This window comes from Lactuca serriola, chromosome 6 (genome assembly GCF_051521515.1).
Source record: "Lactuca serriola cultivar US96UC23 chromosome 6, Lser_US96UC23_V15, whole genome shotgun sequence".
In the NCBI taxonomy this organism is placed as follows: domain Eukaryota; kingdom Viridiplantae; phylum Streptophyta; class Magnoliopsida; order Asterales; family Asteraceae; genus Lactuca; species Lactuca serriola.
Genome location: NC_136413.1, coordinates 31,172,102 through 31,183,737, shown reverse-complemented (window position 1 = coordinate 31,183,737; position 11,636 = coordinate 31,172,102). Strand labels below are relative to the sequence as shown.

Below are 11,636 nucleotides of genomic sequence, written 5' to 3'. Positions count from 1 at the left end.
TGCAATCTAGTCATTATCATGCATGGTTATAACGACTCATATAGTGATCCAATACCATTTGAACATTTCGGAGATTAACCCTTTAATCGTGTCAATACAAAACAACTTATTTGATGATACAAGAACAACAACATTATATTAAATCAGAAAATATCTGATTTTCTGGGGAAATACTAATATTCAATTACCACTTACTTACAATACAAAGAAATTTAAACTACATTCCTATATGTTACTGCTATGAAATTCACCCATACATTTATACTTGATTTTCACATCATTTTCAGACATTTTACAGAAAATATCGGATTTTTTTGGGTTTACAAATGATGCAAAGACTTTTATTCAAACATACTTATGAACTCACCAACATTATATATGTTGACTGTTTTCAAAATAACTTGTATTCTCAGGTAATCGTTAGGCATGAAGATTTTCAAGTGTGTATGGAATTATTTTGTGTAACATCACTCATCGTACTATTAATACTTTGGAATTATGTAATCTATGACAATGTACTTGATGTGAACAATAACAGCTGTAATATGTAATGTTTGGTGATTAATGTGTTATATTTCATGTCTATTCATTGTGATGATATTTCAATTGTTAGTCACACGAGCCCTCAGTCATTTCCGCTGTTTGGTTCGGGGGTGTGACAGTGTGGGTATGCTAAAAGTTTAGACCCAGCTAAGGAATATAGTCTCACTAAAAATCCCTTAACCAAAGTGTGTGAATAGTTCTCAACCCTAACTTAATTGTGATTAAGTCACTAGGCATAATGAATTTCATTGTTTAATGTTTATAAAAGTCAAGTTTGCTTGGTAGGTATATATGTTGGATAAGGTGTCTAAGTCCATAACTTATTTGGTATATACTTGACCCGACCCGGCATGGTCCATTTGGGTTGCATTTCATCCAAACTATTTATGGATAATTTTATGAGAGTTATACACATATGTTTATTAATATATTGTAAGTTATAATATATTAATATGAAGTTATTTAATTAGTGTTAGTTTTAAATTAATTATGAATTAATTTAGAGATTAAAAGGAAGACTAATTAAATTGTGGGCTATTGTTTTATACGGTGTGGGCTAATACTCATTTGTTAATGGGCTAGGCTTGTATGGAAGTCCATGGATGATCCATGGAGCTTTTAACCCATGGATCCTTGGAAAAGGAAAGGTCATGGGTTATTAGGGTTTCACCCTAATCATGTACACTATATAAGCATGCTTATGTTGCATGAAATGCACACTAGTGTGACTAGTGTAACTAGAAAGAATATGTGTTTGTGTGTGACCGATTTCTATGTGTGTATACACTCTCTCAAAGTTTTCCAAGAGTTTGTGGTGATTTGTGATTCCATTTGAGGCATTCACACTATTGGTGCTTGGCCCTCAAACTCCTTAGGAATTGAACTCATCATCAAAAGGTATGTAATCTCATCTAATTCTTTTATGTTTAAAAGTACCCCATGCCATGTTAGATAGGTTATGAACCTTGGAAAATTATTATTTTGCATGTATTTAGACAAACATAGATCCAAGGTTTATTAGGGTTGCATGCACACTTAGGAAGTGTTAGATTGCTCAAAACCAACAGTGGTATCAAAGACTAGGCTTGCTTGTTTAATACTTGATGCAAAATAGTGAAAAAATTTGAAATTGTTGCTGTCTGGCTGATGGACTCGTCGAGTTCAAGGCAAAATTCATCCTACTCGGCGAGTAGGTTCGTGCACTCGGCGAGTAGAATGATCAGAATGCAGAATTTCGACTTTTGCTGCTGGAAATGGACTAGAAACATTACCCTAAACTGTTTTGGTGTTTTAAAACTTATTTTAGTTGGTGTAATGGTTGTTCTAATCCATTTACAATAGCATATATCAAAATTCCATGTTTTTATGTGTTCATATAATTCTTGAAATTTTGATGATCATGTTCATGTTCTTATGAATTTAGCAGATGATAGGAATTATTTGCTGAATTGTTTAGGATTAATTCTTGATCATTTATGTGTTTTAATGGAGTCCATAATTTGTCCTCAAGTTATGGATATCCAAAGGTCACTTTTCTTTAACACACATTAAAAACACATAAGTTACATAAAATGAAGAGTCTTCATTTTATGAACCTTTAATTCATAAGTTATGAAATGAAAAGTTTTGGATAGTTACAAAACTTGCCCTCAAGTTTTGGAATTTGTAAAGTTTCACACACTTTAATAAACTTTAATTCCACATCCTAGAGTTTTAAAAGTTAAAATTCTACCCTTATACTATTTATAACATTAATGGTTAATTATTATATATATGTATAAGAATAAGTCGTTTTACCGTTAGTAGGCCTCATTCACGAAGCTGGTCTATAAGGTGGGTATAAGGTTGTTGCCTATAAAATGGCGACTTAATGGGTGTCCACTCTCACCCACCGCTTGCTTGACTGGTGGAGGGTCGTTAGCCGAACGGGTAGGACAATGACTTTAAATTCTCATTAAAAGTATAATGATTATTATAAAGTAACTAAATGTTTTATTTAATTCCCAATCTTAGTTACTTTAGGAAAAATGTGAATTTGGTGCTAGCCCATGGAATTCACACTTTGTACCTTACCAAGTCGTTGGTGGAGCGTGTGTGGTTAACCGGCACACTAACTTGGACTAGTAAGGATCACGAAGGGTGACTTAATGTTTGTCATAGATCAATGGAGCGTGTGTGGTTAACCGGCACATTGATTGGGTGATAATATTAAGGGTACCAAGTGAATTGGTATGGTTATTCATACCTTGTTTTGTGATCCTCGGCATCCCAGTCACAAAATTTGAGAAGGCACACTCGAGATTGAAACATGCCATTGAAAAGTTCAATGAATCTCAAAAGATCTAGGAATTTCAAATCCAATTAAAACCTAATAAATTATTTTGTTTTTTCATGGTGGAAATTGGTGAATTGTCATTCGCCTACCTTCAAATATTTTATAGCTTGGATTACGGCATCCCTCTTCCAAATTATAAAATATTGTGTTGAGTCCTAGCCTTAATATTTCATATTGGGTGTTATATTAAGGACTTCGAATTAACTAACTTGATTTTCTCCCATTATAGATGTCTGGTTCAGACAACTATGATCTTCCCAAATCTCTTGAAGATGGTGTCCCTCAACATCATGCTTCACTTCCTCCACCTCCTCCAATTATTCTCCCTCACCCACAAGTTCTTGAAAAGTTTAAAGTCACTCAATCCCTATTGGCAAGCATAGTCTATGTGTGCTCATATCTTGGAGATAAAGTCACATATTGACAAGCCGGGAGAGTTGGGTGTCAAAGTCTCGTGAAAGTTGGATGTTCAATCACTTTCTTAGTAATATAGTGAGTCTTTTTGGGACTACTATGAGACAGACTATGACATGACCCTTAATGATGTTATCTATTTGCTTGGTGTTGTGGAATCAGCAATGATTTGGAACACCAGTAAAGCAAATTTGATTAAAAGAACAACTTCCCAAGTCTTAAATGGACATTGACAATGGTAGCATTGGATATCTAGAAAAAGATTTCTCTTCCCAATGGAAAGGTATCGGCCATAGTCAACTCGGTTGACCAAATGGTAAAGAGAAAGGCTAAGTCTGAAATAGTCTCATGTGCCATTACCAAAGGGTCCATGTGTTTTGTTGCCAAAGGAAGGGGCATTGGTTGCGAAGCAGCCCTATTCACCTGAAAAGTCATAAGGTTGATCAGGTCAAGGGGTTTGACTCTACTTCGGGTAAAGTCCACTGTCTAACTCTATTAAGTTCCTATTTGGAGATTCTTATTACATAATGTGAATGGGTCACATGCTGATGTTTTTAAGAATCAAAGAAAAGATAGGAAGCTTAAAGTAAGTATATGTTGATTCTGATTGCAAAGGTGGGTTTCGATCGCATGGTTTGGTAATCAGAATTTTGAGCTGTTGCTTAAGAGTTATAATATATTGCTTATGAATAGATAACAACAAGGTTTTCATGTGGATTGTAAGGATAAGTTTTTCCGCAAAGTTTTAAAATAAAAGAAAAAAAGGGTTTTAAGTTTATTTATTTTAAAAATATCCTTACAATGGCATCTGTGGAAAATTGTTGCTTATATGTTTCTAGTAATAGCAATATTGGAAAGTGGATTTGATTCTTTCATTTGTGGTAGTGTCTGAATTTACCAAATGAAGAAAGTTTTTCATCACCCAAGTTTCAATTGGACAGAAACTTGGAATCATACAAGTTGTATTGTATGATGAATGAGAATTTTCATCTTTGAAAATTAAGACTAATTCTTTGATCACATGTATATGTGAGTCAATTGAAGGACTAAGGAATTAGGTACACTGGGTGTGCGCTGGTCAAGGTCCACCACAAAGATTGATTTGTCATGATTTACTAAAGATTAGTAAATATGATTATACTTATAAGGTTAAGTATAATTCTGTAACATTGGAAAGGTTACAATGTATGAAAAAACAAATGAGAAGAATCAAATTAGGCAGAAAGATAAAAGTTTCTCAAATCTAAAAGGATGGGAGAGCACTTTAGTATCGTATTTCATGATCATCTTAATGATTATGAAACCATATCACAAATTCATACTCTAAGGACGTCTTAGTGTATTGTTATGGCTAAGAAGAGAGGTCATAAATTGTTGGATTTGTTAAAATCAAGAAGATGAGTCATACTTCGTTCCAAAACAATTCTTAGAGTCATACTCCAAGATTGTAACTTTGAGTGACATAAAGGAAGATTTAATTAACACTAGTCAAATGTAAGAGTAAAATGTTTTCTACTCTTGTACATTTGAGATTGGTAAGTTGTGATGTCTTGGATGAGACAAAGACCAACTAAGACCAATTGTGTGAAGTGTTAGTCTTGATAAGAATCCGCATTGTCCCTTGAATATTTGTTTTGTCAAGGAATGGTTCTTGACTGGGGAAACTTATATGTCAAGGGGACAGTGGGAGCCTTAAAGATCCTGAAAGAGTTTCAAGATTTAATCAAGAGTAAAAACCTGTAATTTATCACTAGCACACGATTTAAGGTTTGCAACCTATCGTGTTGACATAATTCTTATTTCTGTACCTACTTCAAATAAGTTGAATTTTCATGTGAGTTATCAGAGTTAAACTTGGAAGCATTGGTGGGCCTTGTGCTACCAAGGTGACAAGAAACTAAGATTGAACAAGTTTAATCCATGTAAGGCTGAATTTGTCACTAACCTTATCTTGTGATTATGGTTTTGACAAATTCACATGGATAAGAACTCATACACTATAAAATCTAAGTGTCATAAGGTTTCTCTCCGATTCATGAAAATGATGGTGAGGAAACGCTTTCACTAAGTAGATTTTACGTACATATCAATTGTGTTATTTGCATTTTCAAAAGTCGTTAGTGGAGCGTGTGTGGTTCACCGGTACACTAACATGGACTTGTGAGAAATGGCAACGGTCTAAACAATTAAGACTATGATTACGGTATCCCTTTTTCATAGTTCTGAAAATTGTTTAGACACACATGTGAGCTATCTAAGAAAGGGTGTATGAATCTAAATTTCAGAAGTCCAGCAGATTTCTGGAAATATGTCAGAGCTAGTGGGAGCATAAGTGTTATGCTGATAATCATCATGTTGGTGGGAGCATGATTATTACGTTTAGTGTTGCAAGTTAGCAATGTTAATTATAGAAAACAAAGATTCAGTTCGTGAAGTTGCAGGGGTTAAAAAGGTGTTTTGCTATAATTAAGGGAGAGGAAACTATACTTCATTTCAATTCTAAAGCTTAGATTGAGATTTTAATCATCTTTAGTCAAGAATATATATATATATATATATATATATATATATATATATATATATATATATATGAATTTTATGTTGGAATGGTTCAACTTGAAGAAATTCTATATATATTGCGTTTTCAAAATTCAATTATGATTACGGCATCCCTCTTCATAGTTAAATTTTGAAAACATGGCAAATAAAAAATATTGTAGCAAAAGACTTGTCTAGTATCATGTCTTTATGTCAAAAATCATGAATCGTGTCCCATATGCTTCGGATATAGGATCGATTGCATGTGCTATAATATTCATCTTTTCTAAATTTTCCAAATGCTTAAGGCATTGAGAAGGGAAAAGTCTATAACTGGATATGACTAAAGTGATTAAGCAATTGTCGAGAACAAATCTGAGGTTCGCCAAAGATTGGTTGCTTAGGGAAAGTTGGAAGTATAATGTAAGTTGTCGAAGAGGACCATATTGACATATTTTGAAAAGAAGTAACTCTTGTTCGGAAGTGATAATCAAAATGGGACTATGTAAATGTCTCCATATGTGGAAGTTATTCAATCTATGTAAGATTAGAAAACCTTAATGCAAGAAGGATGTTCAAAGCAATGTACTTTGAATATGAGACTTCCGTTCCATAGAAGTTGACCTTCTTTGGAATACTCTGTAATGACTGGTGACAAGGTTTTGGTGACTTTGTGCATAATCATTACAAGAGGAACATTGCATAAAAGTTTAAAATCTAACAGTTTTTTTGGTAAATGATAGGAATCGGGGATTCTCACATTTACAATAAGGATTTGGGATTGTGAAATGAGTATCATTGGAATCATGTTCAATTGATCTACATCACAATGTAAGGATCATAGACAAACATAGTGTGCATACTTGGAGTATGGCATAACTATTGTTTAGAAAAACAAAGTGTACATGCTAGGAGCATGGGACGACTGTTGTTTTTTATTCAAGTCTTAAGTTGATTGTTTGAAACATTATACAATGAATAATGTGTAATCAATATGGTGATAAATAAAAGGTGGTTCTATTTATATTCAAAAGGGTTTTGAGACCATATTGGATTCGATTATTATTGTGTTTCACTTTGCATGTTTTGACTTCCAAAATAGCTAGGTTATTCTTTTCGAATGACTAAGTTATTTAAACACTCCACAGTCGTTCATATGTTGGAAGTAGGTATGAATCAAGACTGACATGAATCGAGTTTGTAGATGGCTAAATGGGTTTAGTCATAGCAATGGTTGCTACAACATTCATGAGTGCTCATAAGTTGAGTATTGGAATAAACCCACGCTCACTTGTATCACTTCATGGAATTTATCTCGAGTGATCGTGAGACGGTAATATCATATAAATCTTCAAACCTAGAGATATGAGTTGTTACCTATGAGTTGGTTGTGCATTGATTGCACGTAAACGCATCAGTAACTTGATGTTATAAAACGTGCCTTTGTGTACAATTCAACAAGTAGTAGAACAAGCATATGAGTCGAAGTTTATCTGTTCCTTCTAGAAATAGAAGCGATATCTGGGCCCCTCGATGATTTTGTTGTGACCCATGTACCGGCCGGTCAGAACTAAATTGATGTGTTCGATTAAGTTCTTTGTCCAAAAAATCGAAAATCGGGAAACAAACTGCTGGACAATAAGTACGACGTTGTTCCATGTATTTGTCCGGCTGATATCATGAGAACAGAGGATCATATGATCACTTATCTAAAATGGCGCTTCATAGTTCAACAGAGTTTTCGAGAGCTACGATTACTGGTTGGTTCCTGAAGTAACATACACAAATATAGTTATTAGACTTATCCAAGTGGGAGTCTGTTGGATAAGGTGTCTAAGTCCATAACTTATTTGGTATATACTTGACCCGACCCGGCATGGTCCATCTGGGTTGCATTTCATCCAAACTATTTCTGGATAATTTTATGAGAGTTATACACATATGTTTATTAATATATTGTAAGTTATAATATATTAATATGAAGTTATTTAATTAGTGTTAGTCTTAAATTAATTATGAATTAATTTAGAGATTAAAAGGAAGACTAATTAAATTGTGGGCTATTGTTTTATATGGTGTGGGCTAATACTCATTTGTTAATGGGCTAGGCTTGTATGGAAGTCCATGGATGATCCATGGAGCTTTTAACCCATGGATCCTTGGAAAAGGAAAGGTCATGGGTTATTAGGGTTTCACCCTAATCATGTACACTATATAAGCATGCTTATGTTGCATGAAATGCACACTAGTGTGACTAGTGTAACTAGAAAGAATATGTGTTTTTGTGTGACCGATTTCTATGTGTGTATACACTCTCTCAAAGTTTTCCCAGAGTTTGTGGTGATTTGTGATTCCATTTGAGGCATTCACACTATTGGTGCTTGGCCCTCAAACTCCTTAGGAATTGAACTCATCATCAAAAGGTATGTAATCTCATCTAATTCTTTTATGTTTAAAAGTACCCCATGCCATGTTAGATAGGTTGTGAACCTTGGAAAATTATTATTTTGCATGTATTTAGACAAACATAGATCCAAGGTTTATTAGGGTTGCATGCACACTTAGGAAGTGTTAGATTGCTCAAAACCAACAATATAAAAGTGTAATGTACTCGATTTTATAAAGATGTATGTTTCTACATAATGAACATATGTACATGTAAAACATCTATGCATTTAAACATATATATTTATACATGAATAGTAATAGCTTGAATCCTTGAAATACTACATAGTTTTATAACGTGTTTGTTATAATACACAATGTCACATAAAAATCATATGTTTTTATATCATGTAATATATTTGTTGTGCGGACTAGTTATTTCATGATAAAATAACCAGAATACGTATACGAAAATTTTATACTAGTTTATTTGTAACGATATGTTACATTGTTAAATAACATTTTTATAAACTAGGATTATTGTAATTCCGCATAAAAAGATAATTAGATTGTATATACAAAGTATATAGGCACATGTATTCCCCCCCTCCTGAAATAATTAGAAATATTAAAAAGGGGCCATAAGCATTAACCCTTGAAGCGTGCGTTCGAGTTGTTCAGAGTTCGTTTATTTTTGGGAAGCTTGACGTGAGAAACCGCAAAGCCATGTTTCTTGAACTTTGAAATATTTTCGGGACTGTTACATAAAGAATTTAAACTATTGGGGGCTGTTGGGTAATTTAATTAACCAAAATAGGACCGCTTTGGTTAAAATAAATAAAAGGAGGGACTAAAATGGTTTAAATTGAATTAATGTTTGAGTCTTCGACTGATATTGTTAAGAAATCTCCATGGGAGGGGCTGTTTGGTTTAAAATACACCAAAGTTTTGGGGAAAGGACTCGTTTTGAATAAAAGGGTTCAGTAGAGGGGTTTAATGTGTTTATTTTGTAAAATCAAGATGATTTGGGGCTTTTATATAAAGAAATCTCATCGAGGGACTGATTGTGTTTAATGGTCCAAACTTAATGAAATTAGGGCTTTTTGTGCCCGTTTCCTTTTGTTGATCGGGCAAATGAAAGGAAGACGAACACGAAGGAATGACATAGACATGAACAACAACGGCGGCAAAAGGGAGCACGAAGGCTCGTAGGCGGATACGTTGATTCGCCGATCGATCGGCGAGGAGAGATCATCTCCGGGGTTCGACGAGGGCGAAGGGGAGGAAGGGAGAAGCAGCGAGGTGAGAAGGAAGGGAGAGGAAATGGGTCCGAAGAAGCGATGCAAACAGCAACGGTCGAGCAGGCGAGGCGTCGGTGGTCGTTTGTCAATGGGAGGACAAGGGGAAGCGCGAGGGGTGAGGCCAGAAGATGGTTTCGTCAGTCTCGATGGGTGCAGCGATGGAGTGAGATGCGAGGCAAGTTACTCCAATGGAGCAATCAAACGACGAATAGCGTCTCCGGTGAGGCATCCGACGACGGTCCAATCGAAGAAGGGTGGTGCGATGGGGCTGCTCCGACAGCCCCCTTGTTGATTCCAGTTTTTTCCTTTGTTCTTGTTTTTATAGAAATCGATGCAGGGTAAAAGGATTCTTCGTTTGCGCCTTGTTCCCGAGTTCCACTTAAGGAGAGAAATGGGAGGATACGGAGGGAAAGTGAGGGGTGTCGAAGGAAAATCGTGTTCCCGAGTTTCATTAATGGAAGGAAAGTGAGGGGAGGGGAAGGATTTTAGAGTCATATTTTCGTTCCAAATTTTCCTCCCAAATTGGGCGGATTTGGGAAGAAAGTGAGGGGAAGGAAAATTTTAAGTTTTATTTTCTTTTTCCTCCTAACTCAGGAACACAAAAACTAAAAATTTTCCTTTCCTTTCCTTACATTTCCTTCGAACTCGGGAACATAGAATAATTAATATTTTCCTTCACCTCCCTTTCTTTCTGTCAAAATTTTCCTTCCCTTTCCTTTAATGAATTTACATAAAAACTCGGGAACAAGGCGTTGGTGTTTGACAAGTAAATAAGAAGGAATCAGTGGGTTTTTGTGGTTGCTTCATTTGACAGGGAAAAGAAGGAGGGGGATGAGGAGGGATGTACAGCCGCTTGTCCTTCTTCTTTGGCTGAAGATACATAAACGAGAAGGAAAAATAAGATATCATTTTTTTTGGATAGATTTCAATGTACTTTTATTTGTTCTTGAAGATCAAAGAAAATCTGATCATATCAAGTTTTTAGATGTGAAGAACATGATTTTGATTCTACAGACTTTGACTGTGAACGGAAAGGATGTTTGTGTGTAAGGCTAAGGGGCTTGGTCAGCCTACTCAAAAAGTGACGCCACCACATAACCTCCACTACAAACCCACTAGTAACTCACTATCTTTTGGAAATGGTCACCACTCCCCATATTATTATTGTTATTTTTTTACATTAGAATAATTTAAAAATAATTATTAAACAAAAATAAAAACATAAATGTTAATTAAAAACATTTTACATTAATTTAAAAAACATAAATTTAAATTCTACATTACTTAAAAAACATAATAATTTAAAACCTAAATTACTTAAAAAACATAGAAAATATTACTTGTCGTCCTCATCGTCGTCATCACCGTCGTCATCATTGCCACCGTGTTGCTGGAATTGCCTTTGCCATATATGCTCAGTCAAATCATAACGTAAATTGTGACGTGTTTCACTATTTTGTATTTCCAAAAGTTGTGTGAAGTATGCAGGGCTGCCGACTTGTATTACTGTAGGTGGGTTAAAAATGTCTTTCAGATTATACATACAAATAGCCCTACCCTCTTCTTATATTATCATGTTATGTAAAATAACACAAGCAGTCAACACCTTCGTCAATTTCGCCTTATCCCATGACCGTGTCGGATGTTTGATAATGTGCCACTTTTGTTTGAGGACCCCAAACGCTCGTTCCACATCATTCCTTGGCGATTCTTGTGCTAACTTGAACAATTTTTGTTTTTCATTGGCCGGAAATGAGTACGATTTGACAAACGTAGCATACTCTAGATATATCCCATCACCAAGGTAATACCCATAATTATATTGATGTTCATTCACAACAAACGACATGTTTGGTGCTTTACCCTGCAAAATATCATTAAATATCGAGGAGGCTCAAAGCACATTCAGGTCGTTATTTGACCCCGCCATACCAAAGAATGCATGCAAAATCCATAGGTCATGTGATACAACGACCTCTAGTATAATAGTCGGGACGCCATGATCACCTCATGTGAATTGACCTCACCATGCATTGAGACAATTTGCCCACTCCCAATGTGTACAATCAATGTTGCCAAGCATTCTTGGTAAGACATGTTTAGCTTCATGTACGGCATAC

General features: G+C 35.0%; 1 protein-coding gene across 1 annotated transcript; it reads right to left on the bottom strand.

The window, feature by feature from the left end:
- Positions 1–10,852: 10,852 nt before the first annotated feature.
- On the bottom strand, positions 10,853–11,365 carry LOC145059634 (uncharacterized). The gene is made up of 2 exons (XM_079007450.1): positions 11,110–11,365; positions 10,853–11,022 (listed from the first exon to the last, which is right to left on the bottom strand). Exons 1-2 carry the CDS (start codon positions 11,363–11,365, stop codon positions 10,853–10,855), a joined length of 426 nt encoding a protein of 141 aa, XP_078863576.1.
- Between the last annotated feature and the right edge of the window lie 271 nt (positions 11,366–11,636).